At 46.7% G+C, this 26,205-nt stretch overlaps 2 protein-coding genes across 3 annotated transcripts; one reads left to right on the top strand and one right to left on the bottom strand.

Annotated features, from left to right (window-relative positions):
• Positions 1 to 2,098: 2,098 nt before the first annotated feature.
• LOC133137428 (cyclin-dependent kinase 13-like) lies at positions 2,099 to 18,363 on the top strand. Its single transcript, XM_061255710.1, has 14 exons — positions 2,099 to 3,739; positions 5,014 to 5,727; positions 7,145 to 7,309; positions 7,949 to 8,088; positions 8,549 to 8,719; positions 9,031 to 9,220; positions 11,448 to 11,504; positions 12,446 to 12,547; positions 12,979 to 13,056; positions 13,273 to 13,389; positions 14,302 to 14,433; positions 14,868 to 15,064; positions 15,411 to 15,911; positions 16,816 to 18,363. The coding sequence occupies exons 1-14, from the start codon at positions 2,592 to 2,594 to the stop codon at positions 17,520 to 17,522; spliced, it is 4,419 nt and encodes a 1,472-aa protein (XP_061111694.1). The 5' UTR covers positions 2,099 to 2,591; the 3' UTR covers positions 17,523 to 18,363.
• A 4,815-nt stretch (positions 18,364 to 23,178) lies between these two features.
• On the bottom strand, positions 23,179 to 25,793 carry mplkip (M-phase specific PLK1 interacting protein). Of its 2 annotated transcripts, XM_061255135.1 has the most exons (3): positions 25,261 to 25,793; positions 24,421 to 24,617; positions 23,179 to 24,136 (listed from the first exon to the last, which is right to left on the bottom strand). In XM_061255135.1, the coding sequence occupies exons 1-2, from the start codon at positions 25,645 to 25,647 to the stop codon at positions 24,423 to 24,425; spliced, it is 582 nt and encodes a 193-aa protein (XP_061111119.1). In that variant the 5' UTR covers positions 25,648 to 25,793; the 3' UTR covers positions 23,179 to 24,136; positions 24,421 to 24,422. The 2 variants fall into 2 exon arrangements, with proteins under 2 accessions (XP_061111119.1, XP_061111118.1); XM_061255134.1 differs by having other exon boundaries at positions 23,179 to 24,617.
• Positions 25,794 to 26,205: the final 412 nt, after the last annotated feature.

Genomic DNA, 26,205 nt, shown 5'->3' with positions numbered 1-26,205 from the left:
CTCCTCCCATTATCCCAGAGGCAACATTATTGCTTTAACATTTAAATTGGAACACAGAATTACTGAAGTGGAGCATAGATATAAATTATTAGATTTCACGCCAAAGCTCACATTTACTGTTGGGTTTCCTCGTAGTTGTATACTTCTATTGAGACCTGTCCGATATCTGGTGCCCGCCTATGCAGTCAACATTCATAGACAAAAATGCATGACATTAAATAGGTGAGCAACTGGTCACCCCTAGAACTTAATTTATAATGGAATATAATTTTGACTATAATAGAATATATACAGTTGGCAACTGGTCACCCACAGCTCATTGAATTAGGCAGGGGTGTCAAACTCAAATCAAATGTGCTTGCTTTAGCTATGTTTCAGCATGACTGTACATGGTATATGTGGCAAAGGTACATGACTGGGACCAGGAAGTTTGGTCGGCTCAAGCGCAGATGTAGCCACGATAAGATCCATACAGCTGTTGGGCCCTTAAGCAAGGCCCTTAAACCTGCATTGCTCCAGGGGGTTTGTCCCCTGGTTACTCTATTCAACTACAAGTCGCTTTGGATAAACGGAACAGCTAAATAACAAATTATTATTGTGACTGATTGTTTTAAGTCATTGGCTGTGTTTGAAACCACCTACTACTCGTACTAAATTTCAGGCTGATCTTTATTGAAATGTAGTACAAGTCGTATGCTAAGCATGTAATTATGAAAACAACCATTGGTTGGTTAAAGAATCCCAATGCCTTAATTGGCTGCTGATTGAAAGCAAGCCACAAATACCCCCAGTCCAGGAATGCAATAGGGGGGCAACTGGTCACCTCAGAACTTCATTTATAATGGAAAATATAGTGGGCATTGAATAGAATAGTTGGGCAACTTGTCACTCCCAGGACTTAATTTTTAATAATCACCCGCAGAACTTCATGCGAGTTTGCTTGTAGATTGATCCGTTTGGGTCAGGACTGATTAAGGTTTTAAGGTTATTTAAGGTTATTGTATGATTTCAGATGTAAAATTGAGTGGACGGTGGTCACACATGAAACAAGAATGGTCATTCTCATTTAAGTTTGAAGCACAAAAATGAGCTCCTCGACCAAGCTGCTCACAGGGTACATTAATAAAGTTTGAAACAAGGTTGCTTTTTGTTTGTGTGAAAGCTGGTGGCAGTGTCGCGTAGCGAGTGATTGTGGATTTGCCCTTGGGCAAGCAAGGTACCATAATAGCTACTGGAACGATTCGACCGGAATAAATATACTACAAACTATGTTTAGAAATAATAAATTGTAAGGGGCAAGTCGCTCTGGATAAGTCCCTCAGTTTTTGCCCCTCAACAACTGTGTCCCCAACTTTAACGACTTCCAACAGCTTAAATGACCGCACCACGCTGAGCAGTTTTAATAGTGCTCCTGGTCACACAATCTCCTCGCAATGTGGAAGCAGCAACTGACTAGCTCTTCATAGGATCCGGTAACGGGTTTTTAAGTTTCATTTTACCCATTTTAGGAAATATGTAGAAATATAACAGACCAACATGAATTATAACTTATTTTTCTGACATTTTCTTACTTTCACTGTAACCGGATGTTCCAGTTTTGAAAGGGAAGAGGCCATTAATGTATCCCGACTTCACGAGGTGGCTAAGCTAGGTCTAATGCTAAATTTGGAGATCATTCACAGTGTCACAAATATGTTTAAACCCCCAACTTTAAAAACGATACGATATTTTTTTTACAGTAAATAAATCAACCGCTTACTTACAAACGTTAACCTATCTTGACTAGCTAGCTAGCCAACACTGTATTACAAATGACGTAGAGATTGACAGAGTTCATTTTGAAACACACCGACCACAGATAACTAACTGGGTTACGACAATGTGCGTTTTCGACATCCCCGTACAATCTACTATACGTTTATGAAATAATATAAAATAAGATATCATCAATAACTATTGCCACTAATATTTTTTCGTCCACATATTTTGTAAGACTGAATCTAAACAAAGATATTATTTTTCTAATCGCTCCACATTTTATTGAATCTGCTGGAGTCGAACGCTAGAACACATTTGGCTAGCTAGCACTTCCGTATTACCGAAGTGGTATGGTGGCAGGCATCAAGAAGTTTATGAACTGAGACATGGGATTTCGTGTAATCTTTATTGGATAAGCTTTCGTTTGTCAAATTTATTGAAGAATATTCTACTTCAAAAAAATAAAGACAGCATAAGCGACTGGATCGCAAGATGTAATTGTTTTCAAAACCGTGGATTTCCTATTATCTTCTGCAATGCATGGCAAGGATTGAAGCTAGCCAGCTAGCTAGCCTGTTGGCTGGCTAATGACTTCAGTTAGCTAATTTTCATTTCGTCACGTAATTTATTTTACTGTTGCGAGCTGACTTGCTGGAATGGCTGGATTCTAACCTCGGTGGACATGAAATTCGAAGCGCTTTTAAAATAATTAGTTTCAAATGGTGTTGTGTCGCTTTGTGTACCAGGGGATTTACAATAAACAAAGGATATAACGTTAGCTAGCTAGCCTGCTAGCTGACCAAAAACAAACAGTGGATCCAGCTCATCGATAAATGCCGAGCTCGGAGGCGGCGCAAGAGGGTCGGGGACGGAGCCCCTCTGAGCACAGAAATCCCCGAGAGAGGCGAAGTAGAGTACCTGGCAGTACAGCATCTCAGGGCGAGAAACACCGGGAAAAGAGGCAATCGTCGTCCTCAAGCCGGAAGAAACACAGACATACCAGGGATAGACACCAGCCGCAAGTAGATGAATCGAACAGTGAACGGAGGAGTGTGTTTGAGAGGGACGGTGAACTCAGGACTTTGGTGGAGTACGACGACATCAGCTCACAATCGGAGGGCTTCTCCGGCAGTCCCTCTCCAAAACCCGATCCAAACACCCAGAGGTTTTTGTTGCAGCGTTTGAACGAAGTGGAGTTTCTGGGCGGGACCTGCCCGACCACGCCGCCGAACAGGAGGTCGAGAAAAGAGCGACAATCCTCGCATCCCAGGAAAGATGGTCAGAGCCGTTCGAACGAAAGGAGCAGAATCGACAAGGAGGACAAAAGAAATGACCAGCGGAGCCGAGAGCGAGATGCTTCTTTCAAGTCCCGGAGCGGTGGCAGCAGCAGCACCAGCACCAGCAGTACCAAACACAACAGGGACGGGGCGAGAAACGACAGCAATGGCAAGAACAAAGCTCCACCAGCACTGATGGCTTTGGACAAAAAGGAATCGAAGCAGCCTAAAGGTAGAACAAGGCAGGAAAAGGATCCCCCATCAGCGTACAGGGACACTCCAAAAGCGTACCGAGATGAGCGCGAGGAGCCCAAGGCCTACAAAAGAAGTCCAATGTTTAAAGAAGAGAGTCCCTATGGGGCGTCTTTCTCACAGGGCTATGGTTACCAGTCCCCCGGCGCCGGTTACAATCAATTCATATCCAGAAGAAGTCCTAGCTACGGGAACAAGAGGCGCTCACCCAGTCCAAGTTACTATGGTCGCGATGGAGAGTTTTACGGTGCCTACAACTCAAAGTCACCGGGAACATACTCCAGTAACAAACGACAAAGGTCTCCCACGAGCCCGTACAATAGACGGAGGTCTCCTAGCTACAACAGAAATAGCCCATACGAACAAGGAGAAATTGCTTCGAGTCCGTACAGTAATCGACGGCGGTCCAGGAGCCCCTACCGAAAGTCATTCAGCCCAAGCCCCGACCTAAGGTAATGTGCTGTACTCGTTTGATGTAGTTTCATCCACGGTCAAGTATTACAGGTCTTTATCTACAGGTGCTGGTAAACTAGTGTGTAGTAAATAAATTTGACACAGAGAGATCCAAAATGGTGTTTGATCTTTATCTTTAGTCTGAGATCACTGAGATGTTTTCAGTTTAAACTACTATTAAGTAACCAAAAAAACAAGGCATCCAACAGTGAACATACAGGCCAGTCTATTAACCATATACCTCAGTAAGTAATTTTCTTTAGAAGAGAGATGTTACTTTTCCAAGGATTGTTAAAAAACGGGGGCTGATTTTTGCCGAGGCGCTGTTAAAAACATTTTGGCAAATTACTTCAACTAAGGTACGTTCAGCGTGATGGGCCTACAGTCAATTCACACGCATTTAGGTAACCGTTGTCACAGTGAACAGTTATGTAACGACAACAATGTGTGGTCATAATGCAGCCTGTGTTCTTTTAGTTTAGAAAGTAGACATAGGCCAAATCTCTCTCTTAGCGGGATTTTATTAGCGTTACGTACCTTACTGGAAATTATGCTGCCCCGAGGCAATCTTAATAATGTGTCTTGTGTATTGACCTTGATGAGCTGATCTGGTGTGTGTGTGTGTGTGTGTGAGCGCTATGATTTAACGAGGTTCCTGGAGTATGGAAGCAGAAATCACACTTTTAAGGATGGTTGTTGCCCTGCTGCTTATTCCAAACTCCAGAAACGCATGTATTAAAAACGTGTCATTTTATTACCCACCTCCACACTCTAGTTAAGGACAGTACATTTTGTGTTAGTCTTTAAGAAGTCGCCTCACACCCATACGTTGTATATCTGTAACACGAAACTAGGAACTTTTACACTATCTGCTGAATGTTACACAAAAGTAGCAGCAGAAAATATGTGTTTGATATTAACACCTAATTTATGAGTGTTTGTAGCATGGGTTTCAGCTGCTGAAACTAAACGGAGCTTCTCCCTTGTTTAAATTTGTTCTTCAGAATTGTCAACAAAGTGAAGTGCAGCTAAGAGTACTTTCTAGTTCAGTTTATTTAGAAAGCTTTTTTTATATACTCTGATGTGGTCACGTTGCATGTTCTTCAAATAGCTTCTTTAGGATGTGGCCCATATTTATGGGTCAGTTTGTAGCATTTTCTGCTGCTGGTATGTTGTGTTACTCTGATGTGAGCGATGCCGTCTGCGTCGGGTAGCATGGGTAAGTGTGTGGTTTTCGTGTTGGCGAATGCCCTCTCGTGTCGTCCCCCTGCAGGCGAGCGGGACGTTCCCGGAGCCGGAGCCCCTACCCCTCGTCCCGCCGCGCCTCGCGTTCCCGAAGCCGCCATCGGCGTTCGCGGTCCGGCAGCCGGCCCTCCAGCCTGTCGCCCAGCAACCTCACCCTCAAGAGCAGCCTGGCGGCCGAGCTCAGCAAGCAGAAGAGGGCCAAGGCCGCGGAGGCGGCCGCGAGGGCCAGGGGCCACGGAGACGCCTCCGCGCCCACCAAGGGCCACGGCTCCACGCCCACCAAGGGCCACGGCTCCACGCCCACCAAGGGCCACGGCTCCACTCCCACCAAGGGCTCTGCCGCCGCGCATGTATCTGCCAACGCTGCCCCTCAGCCCAGCCCCGGCCCCGGCCCTGGCCCCGGCCCCGGCCCCAGCACCGGCCCCAGCACCAAGAAGGCCCGGCCCCCCTCGCCGCCCCCCGAGAAGGGCCCCCGCACCCCGCCGTCGCAGTCCCCCGCCGAGGACGTTCCCCCCAAGCGGCCGGCTGCCCCCCCTCAGCGGCCGACAGCCCCCTCCCAGCCCATTAAGGAGGCCAGGGCGAAGGAAGACCCCCCTGCTCCAACCCCCCGGGAGAAGAAGAAGCCCTTGGTCTCAGGACATGGCAGTAAAGACAGGGAGCGTGTGAGCGCCCCCCTCATGTCCACGCTGGCCCCCCTGCCCCTGCCCCCCACCCTGCTGGAGCGCCTCGACGCAGTGGAGAGGTGAGCCGCCCTGGGCAAAACACACTAATCTCAGTTCCGCTTTATTTTCATTGAAACATACACCCCTGAGCAACTTCCATATTACGGGCTTTATTTACTGAGATCCTTAGCATGTGCAAGACCTTTTTTTCCCACACGCAAAGCCAATAACGTGACCAGTGACTGGTCATGGTATTTGTTTTGTTCCAGTAATGGTTGTGTTATTCATTTTACATGTGCTAAAAAAAGGTTTTTCAAGTGTTATAGGTCCTGGTAAACCAGGCCTTAATGTACAGAAAGGTAAACAATTGTTTTGTGTGTAAAAATAAATACACATAAAATAAATCTTACAGTGTAAAGTGAATGACCTTTTAGCTGCCTGAGAAAAGTTAAAACTACATGATGAGGGCTGCATCTTTTTTTAAAGCTTGGTAGGGTGACAGATGGTGAGGAGAAAGGACAGCACTTGTAGCATACCGGGCAGTTGCTCAGTAGTTTCAGTGTATGACTCATGCCTTCTGTATGCGAGACAGTTCTCACACACCGTTCGCCTGGCAGCCCGGTACAGAAGCCAGTCCGTGTCAGGTCGTTTGGGGCGGTGATTCTTAATGGGGTATGGGAGGGGGTGCCAGCAAACGGTGAAATCAGAGCTCAATTTCCACAGAGGAACAGGATGTTTAGTGGGCCAGGTTCCACTCCAAATCTGTTTTTGTCTCTTTTGGGGTTTACTTGCCTACTTTAGTTTGGAAAATGTAATTTATTTTGTTTTTGTAAAGGCCGTAATGTAGTAAAAAAAAGGAAGAAAAAAAAAAAAAAGTGAAAAATATTTTGGATGCCAGAAGGTTTAAAATGCTTCTGGTTTGAAATAACTATTTTTCTCGGTTCACCCTTCCAAGTTCTTAAATAATTCTAATGGAAACTCTTGTTCTTACATTACTGATATATTATGGCTTACGTTCAGTGGTATGCGAGGTAATTCCTGTATTAAGTGCACTTGGTCAAGCGTTGTCTTACAACATGCGTTCTTTGGGTACACGCCGATTCATACAGAAGGCAATTGAGCCATCCACATTCATTCATGTTCAAAAATGTCTGTGTAAGAGATACCCACCTGTTCGATAAACTCATGAGATGATTGGCTCATGCTTTTCTTTCGTCCGGTTCAGTGTTCCAGCCATAGGCGGCTGGCGTCGCCAGTGGTTTGGTTGCCCTTGGTTACTTATTATTTCATTAATATTCATGAAATGTATCAATTTGGAGTGTTTACGATCGGAAAACGATGAGAATACAAATTGAATCGTTGTTTGAATTGGTCTTAAGTAGTGCTAAGTGCCCGTCTCTCTGCGTTTGCTCTCACATTCGCTGAGAGCAGCCGTGCAGCGTGGCTCACCGTTTCACCTGTTTTTTTTTTTTCCTGCTGTCTTTTGCCGGGTTGCAGCTTGAAGGACTGCCTGCCGCCGCGCTCCGGGAAGAAGAAGTCGGAGCACAAGCCCCGGCCTCTGCTCAGCGACCTCCCCCTGCCCCCCGAGCTGCTTGGAGGCGACCCTGGCTCCCCCCAGAGCCCCCCCGAAGACAAGAAGTCCTCCGGCCGCCGCCGGCCCAAGTAATGCCCCCTCTTAGCGTGTTCGGTCCCCTACGCCGTCTTTGACTCCCTCTGTCACGCGTTTACACCAGGGCTGACTAACCCTGTTCGTGGAGGTCTACTCTACTCTGCTCTGGGGTTTCATTTCAATCCGAATGTGGCACTCCTGGACGGAATTTCACGAAGCTCGCTGACTGAGTAAGAAGCCAGACTTTTGCGCTGAGTAAAACCCAGAGCAGCTCTTTTTTACTTTAGTCCATGTTCCACATTTGAAGGGGCTCCAGGTTTTACTCTGTGCAGAAGTCAAGCTTAGTGAGCTAGCCAGCTTTGTGAAATCCCCCCTCTGATTCTACTAAGATGTCTTATCTCTCTGAGATGTCTTATCTGTTGAATGAGGTGTGCTTTGTTAGGGTTGGAGTGAAAACCTACCTGGCTGTAGATGTACAGGAACAGGGTTGGGCAGCCCTGCTTCACACTTTTAACTTGCAACTTTTTTTTACTTTTATACATAAAATGAACTCAGAAAAACATTAAGACCCATTACAAGACAAAAACAAAGACAGGCTATTATTTAGCAATGCACACACGACGCGATTGTTTTCCCGCTGCCAGTTTACTGAGACTGAATATTTTTATTCATTTTTTAAATTTTTATTGCAGAATCTGCGGTCCCCGGTTTGGCGAAATCAAGGAGACTGAAATCGACTGGGGAAAGCGGTGCGTGGACAAGTTTGAGATCATCGGCATCACAGGCGAGGGCACCTACGGCCAGGTGTACAAGGCCAAAGACAAGGACACTGGTGAGAACCTGCAGCGCTCCATCATCTGCATGCTGAAATGCACATGAACCGGGGAAGTGCATCAAATGGGACCCCTTTTGGGTATTTTGACCGGACGTGATTGTGGAGACTGGGGGAACCTTAGGTAGACAATCCAATAGGGTAATTCTGACTAACTTCCACTGTCATTGTGTTACCCAAAACTGCTAAAATCTCCAGCCCTTAGGGGGCCCAATGGCTGTCCTGCCTGTTCATACAGTTTGCCTCAGATTTTGCCTCAGATTTTGCCTCAGATTTTGCCTCAGATTCTGCCTCAGATTCTGCCCCGCTGCATTTTGAAGCGGTAGCCCTCAGTGTTAAATGTAGTATAAATGGGCAGTAAAACATCTCTAGCAGAGAGAGCCGGTTGGGCACACGGCTGTAAGTTTGAACGCTGTTCTGGACGGCGGACGCTAAAACGCTCATGCGCCCCCCCCCGCAGCTGAAATGGTGGCACTGAAGAAGGTCCGCCTGGACAACGAGAAGGAGGGCTTCCCCATCACCGCCATCCGCGAGATCAAGATCCTGCGGCAGCTCAACCACAAGAGCATCATCAACATGAAGGAGATCGTCACGGACAAGGAGGACGCGCTCGACTTCAAGAACGACAAGGGTACGTTCGCCCGACGATTCATCCATTTAGTGGCTCCTTTTCTGTTGTAGCCACTCACAAGGTGTGGGGGGGGGGGGATGCTTATAGATTAATTGAATCGTAAAGAAAAGCATGCCCATTCTGCACATGCATGTGTGCATTATGCTAGTGGTAATCCATCAACAACACCGTAGAGGACTTGTATTTGGCTGATTTACAGTGATCGGTCTGTGGTTTCCATCATAGACCGTTCTGTCCTAGACGTTCACCGGACAGTTTTGGGGGCTCTTGGGGCACAGCTTGCTCTTTACCGGTTTGGGTTGAATCCGCAGGGGCCTTCTACCTGGTCTTCGAGTACATGGACCACGACCTGATGGGCCTGCTGGAGTCGGGCCTGGTGCACTTCAACGAGAGCCACATCAAGTCCTTCATGAGGCAGCTCCTGGAGGGCCTGGACTACTGCCACAAGAAGAACTTCCTCCACCGTGACATCAAGTGCTCCAACATCCTGCTCAACAACAAGTGAGGCTTGGGGGCGGGTGTATCAGGACGTTTAACCCTTTGAGACGTAAGATCTGTGAATGCAAATATGTGTCTGGAATGTTCTTGACTTAACATTCTAACGCTGATGTAACAATCGGCACTGGCACTGAAGTTCTAGAACACTGACATAGAATTAAAAGCAACTTAGCAAAATAAAAATAAAAAACCTTACTAAAACATACTTCTTTTTTTTTTTACCCCAGCTGTTGCATAAACCACTTGGTTTAGCCGTGTAAAATTGTGCTGCCTACTTCTGCCTCAGCTTTAAAGACATGCATACACCAGTCTCTTAGTCCCGTTTTAATAACCGTGGGGCAGAAGGGTCTCGCTGAAAATACATGTGTTCTCCCGAAGTACGGGGGAAGTGGCTCAGAGGATCATGGGAGGCTGTGTCCTTGGTGTATAGTATTGTCGTTAGGGTATTGAGGTGTGCTGGATTTTGAATAGCTCTTCGTTTACTTCACCTTCTCCTCCATTTGGGGTGAAATTGGCTCAGGCGGTAAGAGCGGCCGTCTGGCAGTCGGAGGGTTGCTGGTTTGATCCCACCTTGGGTGTGTCAAAGTGTCCCTGAGCAAGATGCCTAACCCCTGAAAATGCTCCTGACGAGCTGGTCGGTGCCTTGCACGGCAGCCAATCGCCATCGGTGTGTGAGTGTGTGTAAGAATGGGTGACTGAAAAGCATCAATTGTACAGCGCTTTGGATAAAGGTGCAATATAAATTCCAACCATTTACCATTTACCTTTGGTAGGAAACTGTGGCAGGCCCGGTTGGTTTGGCTGAGTTCAGGCTCCAGCCAGTGGCCCCGCGCTCCTTCAGGAGATGTCTGCAAATGATCGGGCCAAACTGACCGCTCTGGCACTCTCCCGGACACTAACTCACCCCGTTCAGTGCAAAATGCCTCACTGACACTTTTGTTGATGGAAGCAGCTCTTGCGTTTCCATTTTTTTGGACGTCGTACAGGAACCGGTTCCCGAGATTGGAGACGATTGACGCAGCTTGCGTTGGAGAGCATCTGTTTTGGCCATATTCGACTGTATATCGAGCTGTCATCCGGGCCGTATATTTAAGCCGTTATTTCAAACGCGTTGTCCTGGAAGCTGAAGTAGAAAAATCCGCTGGAGCTTAAAAAGCGAGCTGGGAGCGGAAGGTGAAAAGGTGGACGACGCGTGAAAGACGTGTCTCGGGGCGGGAGAGAGCGGACCTGCTGGGCTGGCCGCGCAGATGGAAAACGCCGTGGACACAGCGTTCAGGCATAAATCAGGGGGATTTAGGCGGAGTCCGCGGGGTCTGGCTGGAGGGAGTGGGCGGGAGCGCGGTGATTTACGACACCGGCGCGTAGCGTGTCGCTAAAAGGCCGCACGGAGACGGTTTGAAACCACTGGCTGCGTTCGGTGACCTTTTCCCCCTCCCGCGTGCTTTCAGACTGCACTCCCACTGCATTCGCAGCTGTTTGGACCCAGACCCAGGCCCACGTCTTCTGCGCATCCATTCCTCTTAAACCTCGAGTTCAGAACGTCTTCATTCGCTTTGCTGACAGAGAACCACGCGTACTTCCTGATCGGTCTCGTTTTTACAAATTGTTTTGACATTTAGTTCTGTATTATTATTATTATATAAATATTTTTTTGTAACAGCATTCTTTTTAATGACCCCAAAAAACAGATGCTGGGATTTGCTCAGTCCTGTTTGGTGCTCGGCTCTGTTCTATGTCATTTCGAGTCGCTGACCAGAATGAAGACAACAGAGCAGCTGTAAATAGCCTTGTACACCTTGTACAGAACGTGTCCGTTCTGGTGCAAGCCTCTCTGTGCCAGGGGAGGGGTGTGGTTCAGTGCGGCCGGTGTTAGTGAAATTTAATGCCTCACACTTAAGGTGGCCTTGCAGGACTACCTTAGTCAGGACTGCAGAATCACGTTCTTCTCACACTGGCTGTAGGCCTTCCTAGCTTACCCCAACCCCTAAAACTCCTATCTGATGTTTTTACTCTGATAATAAAGGTTAGCATCGGCCTGGGAATACTGTTAACCTGGTATGTTTCTCGTATAACTCAGTTTAATGCGTTTGTGTGCTCTTACATTGTAAGTCTCAGGATAAAAGTGAAATAAATAAAAAAAAGTGAAATTCATGTTATAATGGGGAAGGGCACCCCTGTCGGTTTGTTCTGTCCTATTTGACCTAGAGCGTTGTTTATTTCTCTCCACCAGGGGGCAGATTAAGCTTGCAGATTTTGGCTTGGCCAGACTCTACAACTCGGAGGAGAGGTGAGTCCTGTGTATTCCATTGTGTGTGTGTGAGCCGACGCATGTGTTAACATTAATGCTGAGTGAAATCTGTGATGTTTCACAGGTCTAAACTGTAGTGTAACTTCACACTTGAGAGATCGTGCGTTCAGATATTTTGATGGGCTGGTTGTTATGATGTACACACCAGATTCTCAAGGGGGGGCAAACTCTTATCCATCGTAACTTCCAATTTCACACTTTTACACTCTTTTTTTTAAACACTTGCTTTATTTCAAGCATTAATATTTCATGTATGGTTTATATATGGGAAGCAGGACCATGTTTCGTAGATTACTTTGGGTAGATGCCTGAGAATGGAACCTTTAAGCACCTCCTTCCGTAGCCAAGCAGTTTTTCTGTCAAACTGAACTGGACTGGGTTCACTGTGACCCCATAAATCATCTCCCACTGTCCCAGTGCACGCAGTACAACTCAGTTGGCCCTGAAAATATTGGTTACTCGCGCTCTCAAAGGTCTCTGTAGGTCTGTCTCTCCGTTTGTCTGTCTGTGAGTCCGTGATCTACTGGCTGGCTGAGCAGCAGTTGAAGGTTTTCAAATCCCACAGATCAGTCTTCTCCTGTGAGACGTGTTTGGTTTACTTCCGTGCTCTTGCACCTAACCCAGGGGTCGGCAAATCCGGTCCTGGAGAGCCGCAGGGTGTGCTGGCTTACGTTGTTTCTCTGCACTTAATCGTTCAATGAAAGCAGTTAAGTTGACAAGTTGAGTCACCTCGCCTTGTTTCTTGGGTCTGAATCGGTTGTTGAATCTAAGGTGGAAATAAAACCACACCCTGCGGCTCTCCAGAACCAAGGTTGCCAAACCCTGGCCTAACCGCGCTGCTCCTTCTCTGTACCCGCTCGCTCGCTCTCCTCACCTGACTCACCACGTCTCCTCTGATTGGCTCGCTTTTTCCCCTCCAGTCGGCCGTACACCAATAAGGTGATCACGCTGTGGTACCGGCCGCCGGAGCTGCTCCTGGGCGAGGAGAGGTACACGCCCGCCATCGACGTGTGGAGCTGTGGGTGAGTCCGCGTTCTCATAGCGCTAGCGCTAGCGTCCTCACAGTGCTACTGCAACGTGTCATCACTGCAAGGCGGCACATTACCAGAACGCTGTGTTTGCTGGGCAGCTGCAGTGCAGACCTGGGTGAAATGCCATAACTCTTTTGTATTTAAATACGTTTTTGTGATCTACTAGTCTTGCCTAGTGCAATTGAGCCAAACAAGAAGACCAGAAGCTGGGGTTTGCACTTTTTCTGAATGTTTCATAGGTTCCAATACACCACACAGGCTCAGTAAAGTGGAGAAAAGTATTGAATCCAAAGCAATGACTTCCAACCAAGGTCTGCTGCAGTGATGCAAGTCCTTATTTAGAAATGAACCCCCCCCCCCCCCCCATAAGTCTATACTGGCCACTGATTTCTCACTCACCTCGCTCCTCCCCGCCCGCACAGGTGCATTCTGGGAGAGCTGTTCACGAAGAAGCCCATCTTTCAGGCCAACCAGGAGCTGGCCCAACTGGAGCTCATCAGGTGAGCTGTGAGCCGTTAAACTTAAACTTGCTGATGGTAGAACGTTTATTGTGTCCATAGTCATCATTTGTACCTCCTCTTGTATCGCCATTTAGATCGTGATCTTAATCACCGTCTAAAGTCGTCTAAAGTGCATCTAAAACGTGACCGTAAAATGTGCTGTGCTGTACGTACGGCGTTCTCACCGCTGCGTCTCGCCCCCTCTGCCCCCTGCAGTCGCATCTGCGGCAGCCCCTGCCCTGCCGTGTGGCCGGACGTCATCAAACTGCCGTTCTTCAACACCATGAAACCAAAGAAGCAGTACCGCCGGCGCCTGAGGGAGGAGTTCGCATTGTACGTGCCCGCAGATCTTTCTCCATTTCAGCCCTTTATGACCCTCACGGTGGTCACTCTGAGCAGATCTTCCGTTTATAACCCTCACAGTGGTCACTCTGAGCAGATCTTCCGTTTATAACCCTCACGGTGGTCACTCTGAGCAGATCTTCCGTTTATAACTCTCACGGTGGTCACTCTGAGCAGATCTTCCGTTTATAACCCTCACGGTGGTCACTCTGAGCAGATGTTCCGTTTATAACCCTCACAGTGGTCACTCTGAGCAGATCCTTTGTTTATAACCCTCACAGTGGTCACTCTGAGCAGATCTTTTGTTTATAACCCTCACCGTTATTCGCTTGCTCTGCAGTGGTCACTGGAGATCTTCATAGGTAGCGATTCACTGTAATTCAGAACGGTTAGCTTAATCGTGTAACCACCACAGTGCTAGCCGTTTCGCGAGCCACATTAAGATCCGCACAGCCGTTGGGCCCTTGAGCAAGGCCCTTAACCCTGCATTGCTCCAGGGGAGGATTGTCTCCTGCTTAGTCTAATCAACTGTACGTCGCTCTGGATAAGAGTGTCTGCCAAATGCCATTAATGTAATGTAATGTAATATAATGTACTCCACCCGGTACCCCTGTGTGCTGAGTTGTGCTTATGAACCACGCATGGTGCAGAAGAGCTGTGCTTCCTGTAGCTGTTTATCCATCCAGGCACTAAATCACCTGCCTCCACAAACGATGGGCATCGGTGTACCCGTCGCCCAAACCTCACCTGTTGCATCCTAGCCACTTACCCTGAGACTGTCGTTATGTAGGAATCTGTCGTATTTCTTTATACGAGTATTACACGTGTACTGAAGGTGCTTTGACTGCTTTCGCGTGTTGTTTTGCTCACGTGTCACGCGTGTCCTTCCTCCCCCCCCGACAGTGTCCCGCCCACAGCCCTGGACCTGTTTGACCACATGCTGGCCCTGGACCCCAGCAAACGCTGCACGGCCGAACAGGCCCTCAACAGCGACTTCCTCAGGGACGTAGACCCCGCCAAGATGCCCACCCCGGAGTAGGTTTCCCCCCCCCCCACCACACCACACCGCGCGGCACAGAGCAGCTCTGTACACTTTTCATTTTCCGCTTCCTTAATCCGCGATCGTCCGTCGATTTACGACAGGATACTGTGCGTTTCTAAACTTCTGTGCGCCAATTTGTGCGAGAATTCAGGCCGATCGGACGATTCAGGTTTGGGGACGACTTAAGAACCCTAACTTAAACTGTATTTAAACAACACGGCACCCATTTTACAGCTGGATATATATACGGTCTGAAGCACTTCAGGTTGAGTAGTCTAGCTCAAGGGTACAGTGGTAGAGTCCTGCCTGGGGATCAGACCTACAGCCTGTGTCTCCAGCCCCCTGTTGGGCCCCCTGTTGGGCCCCCTGTTGGGCCCCCTGTTGGGCCCCGGCAGTGACGGTGTCTCTCTCCCGTCCCCCCCCCCAGCCTTCCCCTGTGGCAGGACTGCCACGAGCTGTGGAGCAAGAAGAGGAGGCGGCAGAAGCAGCTGCCCGAGGAGCTCAGCGCCCCCAAGGCCCCGCGGAAGGACCTGGGCCTGGACGACAGCCGCAGCAACACCCCCCAGAGCTGCCCCGCGAGCGGCCCGCCGAAACCGCCCGGCGCCGGGGCCTCCGGACCGCTGGGTCAGTGCCCCCGACCAATCACAGGGCACTTCAACTCCCGTACAACCAATCGCATCCACTCTGGGCTGATCTTGCATCAGGACAGAGTTGAATCTCTTCTCAAGACATTCTCTCTTGCACTGCAGACTGTTTGTTGTTGTTGCAGGATGTGATTTAGCACATATTGTTCCCGCACATTCATTCACATAATGCCATTTTATTTCTGAAAAGGACAGGTGGCGAGTTACTACTTTTAAGAGACCTGGATAATGGAAACTTTTACCACTTTGTATTTGCTTGCCTGTTTTGAGTTCTCTGCTCATTTACCTTGAGTTGAGTTGTGATTCTCGGGTGTGTTTCTCTTCAGACTCCAAGCCCGCTGGCTCCCAGCTGACCCCTGACCAGCTGGCTGTGATGGTGAACCTGCTGCAGTCCAAGACCTCGGTCAGCATGGCCCAGTTCGCCCAGGCCATGAACATCAAGGTGAACCCCGAGACCCTGCAGCAGCTGACCCAGGTCTCCCTGCCCGCCGGGGTCCTGCCCGAACCCGAGAGGCCCCCGGAGCCGGCCGCCCCGCCCCCCGAGCCCCCAGCGCCCCGGACCCCGCCCCTGCCCCTGCCCCTGGCCCCCCAGGCCCGGCCGGAGGGCGAGGCAGCCTCTGTGGCCGTGCAGAGCGCCGTCACCATGCTCCTGGCGCAGCTGCTCAAGGTCCAGCAGGCCCAGATGAAGACCCCCACCGGGGCGCCCGAATTAGGGGAGCCCCCCGCCCCCGCCGCCCCTCCTCCCAGCGGGACGGGGGGGCAGGAGCCACCCGCCGAACCACAGCAACAACCCCCCGAGCCCAGTACACCTCCGCCTGACTCCCCAAGTAAGTGTAGGAACCCTTTTAAGGTGTAAGATCACAAATATGTGATTGGAATGTTCTGAACTGAACAACTAAACATGCGATTAGAAATTCTAATTGTATTTCATCAATGGTTTTTGAATAACAAGTTTCAGTCTTCCTCTAACTGATAATGTTTTGCTGGTAGCAAAAAAGGGAGACTTATTTAAAATATTGATTTGATTAGCAAGTGTGTGTAATACTAGTGCTTTGCTGGCACATTTGATAATATGTAACAATGTATAATAATAATAATAATAATAATTAATAATGTGTAATAGTGATTAATTGCGATTTGTTTGTGCATATGTCGATTGTTTTTCTCATCTGTGATAGTAATCGTGATGAAAGGTTATTTACTGGTGCATAGGGAGTGTTGTTTTTCTCCTCTGTGATGGTGAGGTACTGGTGTATGGGAATGTTGTTTTTCTCCTCCCTGATGGTGATGTACTGGTGCATAGGAGTGTTTTTTTTCTCATCTGTGATGGTAATAGTGATGGTGTATAGGAGTGTTGTTTTTCTCATCTGTGATAGTAATAGTGATGGTGCATAGGGAGTGTTGTTTTTCTCATCTGTGATAGTAATAGTGATGGTGCATAGGAGTGTTGTTTTTCTCATCTGTGATGGTAATAGTGATGGTGATGTACTGGTGTATAGGCGTGTTGTTTTTCTCCTCTCTGATGGTGATGTACTGTTGCATAGGAGTGTTTATTTTCTCATCTGTGATAGTAATAGTGATGGTGCATAGGGAGTGTTGTTTTTCTCATCTGTGATAGTAATAGTGATGGTGCATAGGGAGTGTTGTTTTTCTCATTTGTGATGGTAACAGTAACAGTGATGGTGCTGGTGTACGGTGTGCAGTCTGACCGGGTGTCTGTCCCCTCTGCAGTGTCTGAGAGCAGTGTGGACTCCGCCCCGCTGCAGCTGCCCATCCTGCCCCCGGACCAGAGGCCCCCGGAGCCGCCCGAGCCGCCCCCTCCCAGCGAGGACCTGGACTACCGGCTGGCCCCCGAGCCCAGCGGCCCGCCCCTGCCTCTGCAGCCCGAGGGCGGCGTGGCCCCCGAACCCGAGTACCGGCCTCCCCCGCCGCCCCCGCAGCCCGAGGCCCCGCCCCCGCCCAGCTTCGTGCCGCTGCCCCCGCCCCCCTTCCCGCCGTCGGGCTACGCGGGCGAGGGCTTCGGGGCGGGGTACCTGGGCGGGCTCCCGCCCCACGCCCTGAGGGACATGTTCGGCGGCGCGCCCCCGGCCCTGTCCCCGTCCCCCTCCTCCTCGTCCTCCCTGCCCCCGCCCGGCTACCAGGACCCGCCCTTCCCCCACGGCGGCGTGGGGCTGTTCAGCGGCGACAAGGACCACCGCTTCGAGTACAACCGCAGCCCGCTGACGGCGGCCGAGGGCCTCCCGCACCCCGCCGGGCTCCACGGGTACGGCGTGAGCCGGCAGGACGCCCCGCCGCCTCACCCCCCGCCCCCTCACCCGCCCGTGCAGGCCTGGGGCTCGCCCTCCCTGTCCCAGCCCGTCGGGGCCCCGCCCTTCCCCCCGGGGTTCCTGCCCCACATGAACGCCGCCGCGCTCCGGGGCCGGGGCCTCCCCTTCTGAACGGGGCCCGCGCGTCAGGACGGTAACGGAGCGGACCGTCGATTAAGAGACGACACCCTCCCCCCCTCCCCCCTCGCCCAGGCCCTGGATCCTGGACGGGGTGGGCAGCGCGCAGGGGGGGGAGGGGACGACGACACACACACTGACATTACATTTGTAGTAATAAAAAAAATAAGAAAATTCATTTCAGTGAAAATAATTTTCCCTGTATCCGGGAAAGGTAATGCAGCGAAGCGGAGGGAATTCTGAGAGAGGGGGGGCTTTCACGCTCGTACCATTTCGTATTGTTTTTAATCTATTCTACTGCTGTCTTTTAAATTAAACTTTTACCTTTTTTGAGTGCACATTTACTAGAGCAGGTAATCGTTTTTACCCGTATTTTAGCAGTCTCATGGTTTTTAATTGCTTTAGGGCAGACTAGCGCTAAAGGTTCCTGCGCTGACGTGTTGGCGCCCGTAACCCGTTTAGGTATGAGATTAAACCAGCTACCTGTGCAGAGAATTTAATATAGATTTGGACCAACTACATTTAACGCAGATCCAGACGAGGTCTAACGAAGGCACTGGACGTTCGGTCTTCTCTGTGGAGATTTTTTTTTTCTTTTTAAATACTAATTGAGACTACAGTCTGCCCTGTGTCTTTTTTTGGAAAGGTCACGATATTGCTGTAGGCTTTCCGCAATTGGCTGTTGCAAAATCAAAGCCAAAAGGAGAGAAAAAAAAAACCACAATAAATCAAATGGAAAATTAAAGCCCCAGTTTAAAAATAAAGGCAACCGTGTCTTTTTGTACTATGATTATTGTTTCCCCTGCAAATGTTTATTAAAGAAATGCAAACTGAAGAGTTGGTTTGGTCACGTTTTATTGCTGTTCTCATCGACTTGTATGTATGTGCTCTTTAGCTACAGTGCCCTCCATAATGTTTGGGACAAAGACCCATCATTTCTTCATGTGCGTCTGATTTGCCACAAATTGTTTTTATTTGGATTCACACAATTAACATGTGGTTGAAATGCACATTCAGTTTTATTAAAGGGTTTATTTATATATTTTGGTTTCACCATGTAGAAATATAACAGTGTTTATAGATAGTTTCTCCCCTTCCCCCCATTTCAGGGCACCATAATGTTTGGGACATATGTCTTCACAGGTGTTTGTAATTACTCAGGTGTGTTTAATTGCTTCCTTAAAAGAAGCACCGTCACGCTTGTTTCAGTTGAGATTATTTGGATTAAATGTTTCAATTATGTGCGTAGGCCTTTTTAAAATCACTGTCAGTGTAGCTGTTTCCTAAATATGGGGACAGGATGGCCAGGTCACTAGTACTAAAGTAATATATGACATCACTGGATGTGTTTGGCTTGAATCTCCAGCCTCGAACCCCACCCTTGAATGGAGAGACTGGTTTATGGTCACCCATCCAAGCGATTACATGACACTCCCACGAAAATACGGTAATGTTCGCATACAAATAACACGTAACTCATCTTGGCTAGCCTGAGCAATATGACTGACAGCTCTGACTTTGCTGAGTTCGAGGGCAATTCTTCCTCTGTAAATTCCGGTTGAAAACTAAGTTCTTTGTCAAAATTGTCAAAGTCAGTGAAATCTTGTTCTCTTAACTCGGCAAAGTCAGAGCTGTCCGTCATATCGCTCAAGCTAGCCATGTATTTCATTCTATAGCAAAACAATGATCCCAAACACACTGCTAAAGCAACAGGAGTTTTTCAAAGTAAAAAAGGTCAATCCTTGAGTGGCCAAACCAATCACACAATCTGAACCTAATTGAGTATGTTTTTCATATGCTGAAGAGAAGACATTAGGGGACTAGCCCAGAAATGAGCATGAGCTAAAGATGGCTGCAATACAAGCCTGGCAGAGCATCACCAGAGACCTCAAGCATTCATTTAATTCAAAGCATATGCAACAAAATACTAAACATGACTACTTTCACTTACATAACATTGCCGTGTCCCAAGCATTATGGTGGGGGGGGGGGGGGCTATGTATAAACATTGCTGTAATTTTTACATGGTGAAACCAAAATGTATAAAAAAAGCCCTTTATTAAAATCTGACAATGTGCACGTTAACCACACATGATATTGTTTATTACGGATCTCAAATTGTGAGTACAGAGGCAAATAAATAAATGATGGGTCTTTGCCCCAAACATTATTGAGGGCACTCATGTATGTAGGAAAGACTCTTTAATAAGGAGATGCCAGCACAGGTAAAGTGCCTGCCGCACATTTCAGTCCCTGTAGCAGAGCAGGAGAAACACACCACGGAAGCCTACATCACTTAAGTTGCATATGGAAAAGATGGATTGGTGAATTAACATCCTTGCCATCGTTGGCATTTAATTGCCTGTCCAAATGGCCAAAGTTAAAATCACAAAACACTACAGATTGTTTGCAATACGGCAAAAAAAGGGACGATCTGTGTAGTAAAAGTAGAGATGGAACTGTCAAACGTGTGTACGTGTGTGTATGTGCTAAAAAAAAAATCTGACATGGATTTGCTTTTATGAATGGGAAACCAAGGACAGCTTACTTTGTTTCCTGCATTTTATTGGTATGAGGGTAATGCTTAAAGTTCCTGGCAAGAAATGTAAATGGTAACACTCAACTTTTACACGGGGATCCAAATACACACATTACCCATGACTATGTTGAGGATCTGGTTCTATTTTGTCAGGGCACTGTTCTCAGGTCATGTCTGCATTTATATAGCGCCTTTATCAAAAGCGCTGTACAATTGATGCTTCTCATTGGCCCATTCACACACACACACACACACGCAGTGATTGGCTGCCATGCCTTGCTCAGGGACACTTTGACACACCCAGGACGGGATTGAACCGGCAACCCTCCCGACTGCCAGACCACTGCTCTTACCTTCTGAGCCAATGTCGCCATGTTTAGAAATCGTTGTCGTCTTGATGCAAAATGGAATTACAACTCTCGGTATACTTCATATGAATACCAGCAGGTGGTGCTATAGGCTATGATATGATCTAATCTAACACTGAGGACAATATTCTTTGTTGAACCTTAACTTACATAATCATGAAATAGTCTAGAGTCCTTGCTTGTAACCTGAATCCCTTTGCTAGCCTCCTATGGCAAACCAATCTTTTTTATATATAAGCAACCTGTGTGTGTGGAACTGCCAAAATGAAGTAAACTTAATTAATTTAATACAAAGTATGTTCAAAGCAGGTGCGTTCCTCAGTTTTAAAAAAATGAACATCATAGCATGCTCAGGATATGTACAGAAATGTTGGCCAGAACCAATAGAGCATTTGTTTTGCTAATAAGGCTAGAAGAGATCTCGGCGCCTTTTAAAGTGTTGTGGTCGTTGGTGCACTTGTGTATAAGAAACGGTGGGTAAGGAGCGGGTGGAAACCGCATTGTCCTGTGCATTTATCCCAAACGCTGGGCAAAACGGACAAGAAACGGTTGACTGCACATCAACAGAGTCTGTTGACTGCAAATATCACAAGCAGGCAGTATCATCACAAACATTCTTCACACAGGGATATTGCAGTTGTATTTTGGCAGTCATCCGTATTTTTCCCCAACCATACTTACATGGATGCTTGTAATACATCTGTCCAATGTCTTTAAAATATTTTAAAATGTTTTAACCTTAAATCATTTTATTTTGAATACAAGTGAAACACACCCGAGTGAACACCTAGAGAGAAGTCAAATGTGAATTTTAAACTAGATGTTCATAATCAAAACAAAATCATGTGGAAAATAACATTCTGCATAATCGGTAAAATAGACTGGTGTTCTAAAATTGCCAAAACAAAAAGTACTGTCCAAAGGGTTAAAGCATTTATTTGGTGAAGTAGTAATGTTGGCGTATGAAATTTCTGCTGCACTAAAAAAACATTGACATAATGAAATAGTTTGTCTCACTGCAGACTGTCCATGTATCACTCACAGCAGGGAGATAACCAGTGCACTGAACTCACAGAGATCCTGTCACTGGAAGGCTGTTTCTTGGCGCCAAACTTGTACTAAACTTTACTGCAATTCTTCACTTTCTCAAACTCCTTACTCTTTTCAACTGCCAAATATCGCAGCCCGTAATTCCCTTCCTCACCAGCGGTGGTGCTACACTGCCCATGCTTCTGTTTCCACACTGCACTCTAACCCCAGAGAGAGAGAGAGAAGGCTTTGGGGACAGGTAACGGGTAAAGCGCACATCCACGTTGTCGTTTGCTGGAAATGTAACATGGTTATACCCCCAATGGGTAACGAAGAGCCCTTCGGGTTCCAACAGAGTCCTGACTTTTCATTTTACGTCCCCATAAACCCCACAAATACGCTATAAACCCCATGAACCACAGTACTGTAAAACCTATCTTTAGAAGGCAAGCTTCCAGTAAGGTATAACAGCTGAGTATTCCATTATGGAAGAAATGAACAGGTCTCCAGTAAAACACGAGCAATTGTAAACCGTCACTATGCTAATAAATGTTTATTTTTTATTAACTCTTTAAATTTGAATAATAGACGTCGACATTTACTATATTAATGTTCCAATTGGAAACAAAATGCTGGTATATATATATACATATATAATATAATATATATACCCTAGACACTTATGATGAAAATCTATTTCTTACACGGAAAGAGTTTTTCACCGAAACTCCATCTGCCATCTATAGTGGCTATGCACTTGTCTATACAGGGCTTGTTTTTTCCCTCCCAGACTGGTCGATGTACAAACATTCCGATGAGACATCACTTTCAAAATGGCTGCTGACTAGTCAGTGAAATCATCTATCACCATCTTCCTAGTCTGGCTGTTTGGTGAGGAAGAGGAGCCAGCTCATTGCTGCATTGTTTTCTCACACGGGGATGAAGCACATTCCACTTAATAATGGACTCCACCACACTAAAGGAGTGCTCCGCAATGTTGCCCGTTATTGTAACCTCCTAGTCTGTGCTCCTCAATCTCTTTATCCCCGTTGTGTTTAAACAGATCTTGTTTGTATTCATTAATCATGGTTAGTTTGATGAATCACTTTGTGGCTTGAAATTCAGAATCTTAGGAATCTTTATAAAAAAAAAAAACTCCATTCATTTGCCCTGCATTCAAGTTAAACCACAGAGAGAAAGATCAACAATGGGACTTTTGTATCCTTTTAAACTACACCTGAAATCTGGGTTCAAATTAAATGTCACGGATTACATTCTCATTCCAAATTTGAATTGGTTGTTCAACCACATAGAGAACAAACATATGTGCATGTCTTTAATTGTCCTTTACGCTTCCTTATCTCCCAATGTCTACTCCGCTACATAGTGTGGTGCCATCTTCATGGAAACTTAGCCTGCAAGCCTGAAGCTCAACCAAGGCTAGACAACTGGGAGCAAAGGGCAGGGACTCTCTCCCATATCAAATAAAATAAACACTTCTGCAGAACATGCGCTAAATCACACAAACGCAAATGAATAACGCATGCTATGGACAAGGAATACAGTCCCATGAAGCAGTGCTGACAAGCGTTAGCGCACTAGTAATGTTTACACATTAATGTGACTGTTACAGATCGAAGCCTGAAGCAAATTAAATACGGGCAGGCAGTGTGCAATGAAAAAAAGGGGGACACGTTCTCTCTTGAGCATGCAATTCATCAAAAGAAAATGTTTACTAGTGCATCACACTGGTTTGAAGGATCACACAATACAGAGGCCAATATACAAGTGAACCACGCAAAAAAGAAAAAAGAAATCATTCATAAAACTTTAAATAAGGATAAGCCTGAAGCCAACAACACTAAAATCAGACCAAAACGGTCCTTCAAATCCCCAAATGTCTTTAAAACAGCTTACTGCCACATGTAGATATAAAACACAAAATACAGGTCGATGCTGTACAAAATGGTGTATTGTTCAATCTCACATTAATGTTGTTTCTTTCAGTAAAGAATTTTCTTAGAAATAAAAAAATAATTGACTAAGAAATGCAGTCCTGTTTGATAAAATATATACATAGAAAATCCTGAGGCGGTCACAGTTGAAACAATGGGTTCAAAAGGTTAAACTGTAGCGCAGTTTCCGTTTTTCTTTTTTTTTTTCCTAAAGACATAAGACTTATAAACTCATAATGGCTGGAGAAGTCCGTTGATGCATATTGCCACTGTGTATGCAGATTTCTTGACGGGACAGAATTCTGTCTGGGCATTTACACCTTTTACAGTTCACAGGAAGGAGGCACGGCTGTACAACTGCTTAGAATTTGTTTGAAAAAATTTGTTTTTCTGTTCTTGTGAAAAATGTGTAAGAAAATAAAATGACCTGTTCAACAGCCCCACGTTTCAGAGGCTAAGGTGGAATATGATGAACTCCAGAGTGTAATTATATGCCCGTTTGTGGAATTTCTGACATTATTGCAGTTGCACAAGTGTACTATAAAATACAGTTTAACTACAATCCAACCAGTTTTGCGTAAGGGGGGGAATTCTTCTTTGTTCCAGAATCCAAGATGTATAAAAACCAAGATGAGCTACTACACTTGGCCTCTTACACATGCTGCCAATAAAGAGGTTTCCACCTGCCAGTGATAGAGCTGAACCACATTTGAGTCCCTTTAAAAAAGAAAAGAAAAAGTGGCTTCACCAAGTCTGCAAGCAGAAAGGGAAGTTCTGAAAATGTAGACCGACCAGCCAGACAGACAGGTAGCAGCCTGTCTGATTGCTGGTTATTCTAGACTGCTGTACCCATACAAAGGTAAGGTAGCCAACACAATCCCTCCACTGTACTCCCTTTGGCAAACACTCAAATGCTCAAACAGTTTGACGCATACCTCACAAGGGATGTTGCTTGGCCTATGTATGGTGCCACACCTGGAGGTGTGTGTATATAGCTATACCTCTAGTTGAAATATCTGCCTTTCCTGCCCGTGTCTGTCAGGCGCTCTGCATTGCACTTCTGTGCGCCTGAGACAGGCACGGGCTGAAGGCTAGCCCAGGGGTCCTGAAGCATTGATGGGCTGTAATACTTTTCCACATTTGTCACCCTCTCCCTGCCATGCGTCGACCCAAACGGGGTGGAAGTCCGTGGCGAACCCTTCGGGAGAGAATCATCACGTAGAGAGATGTTAATCAAAGCGTTCTGCCTAATTGCCAAAGGCTGGCTGAAATTAATGTAGCTACTCAGGTCAGAATAACATAAAATTTGTACACCTCTTCATTACGGCTTGGAGCCAAGTATCAATGACGAACACAATCTAACGCAACAGGGCGCATACCATCTCGGATTAACCGACTGAACCAGGTCATTTTACAAATAGTTTAGCAAAAGGTGAGTTTGACTCACCTTCAACTCCACCTTGCGATGGCACATTTTAATAGTAATTCGCTAATTATATATTTAGACAGACTACGTTAGGCAATACGTGGATAGTTTAGTCACCAACATCGCGTAATGTATTCGTTAAAACATTAAAGTTAGCTATCCTATCACAAGCTAGCATCCCGCTTGATGGATCATTAACAGCTACACGAACCGAAAACACGTCGATTCTGCTAAAAGGTTATCAAGCATCTTAGTGTGCTTAGCTTAGCTACCAATGGCTGAAATATTTTACCTTATGCAAGTTACGTTACCTAGATATTGAGCATACATTGCTAGCTATCTGCACTCACTGGTTTAATAGTTTCCGATATTATAGCTAGCCAACAATCTAGGCATCAATGCCTTCTTTAATTACCTGATAGCTCATATGTTGTCCAGGACTCTGTGAATGGTATGGGGATTGTTTGTAAGGCGGAGTTTGTCTAGGACTGGAGTTCGGTCTCCGTGGCGTGTGACCGGGAGACGGACTGTGGTAAAAACGCCCTTTTCCGCCGCTTCCGCCACCACTGTTGTTAACGCTGCCGTTATTACCATAAAAATCTCGAGGCGGAGTATTTGGCGAACCACAATACTGCCCGCGCATCGGTCCGAAAGACGGGGGAGCATTAGGATAAGCCCAAACGGGCGGAGGAAACCTGCCTGCTCCTACGTTATCATATCCCGGCGTGGGGCTACGGAAACCCCCCGGCCTCGGGCCCATTCCGCCCGGTGGAGCGGGATGTCGGAAATTCGGTCTGTGCATCGGTATACTAGACACTATAGTGGCTAACAATTTAAGTTTCAGAAAAATGCTTTAAATCTACGCAATTATAACGTACTCGGCTAAAGTATTTGTCTCGCTAAAACTTAAACAACAAAAGAGTCAAACCACCACCATCTTGTCGAGGAAAAATTCAAGCCGGAAGTGTACCACAGTCTTCGACGTCCCCAAGCGCGCACACACACTCGCTGTAAAGTTCCTAGTGACGGTAGCTTCTATTCCAAAATGGATCACCCACATTTCCAATTCATGGTCACATGCAATGTGATTATTATAATAATTATTTTATCTTTGCCAGTTCTAAGCTGATAATGAAATAATCTCACAGATAGTGTTTAATTAGCGTTAACTGCATATGTGGTGTAGTGGATGCTTCTGTAAATGATCACAATATAAAATAAAATATTTTGTTTTGAAAAAAACAACATGCTGTACAAATTTGATGGATTTCAGTGAAACTTCAGTTTGAAAGGCAGGATGAAAACTAAACAAAACATTATCGGTGGCTTTAACTTTATAACATGCATAGATTACAGAGAT

This window comes from Conger conger, chromosome 9 (genome assembly GCF_963514075.1).
Source record: "Conger conger chromosome 9, fConCon1.1, whole genome shotgun sequence".
NCBI lineage: Eukaryota > Metazoa > Chordata > Actinopteri > Anguilliformes > Congridae > Conger > Conger conger.
This window is presented reverse-complemented; position numbering and strand designations above follow the sequence as displayed.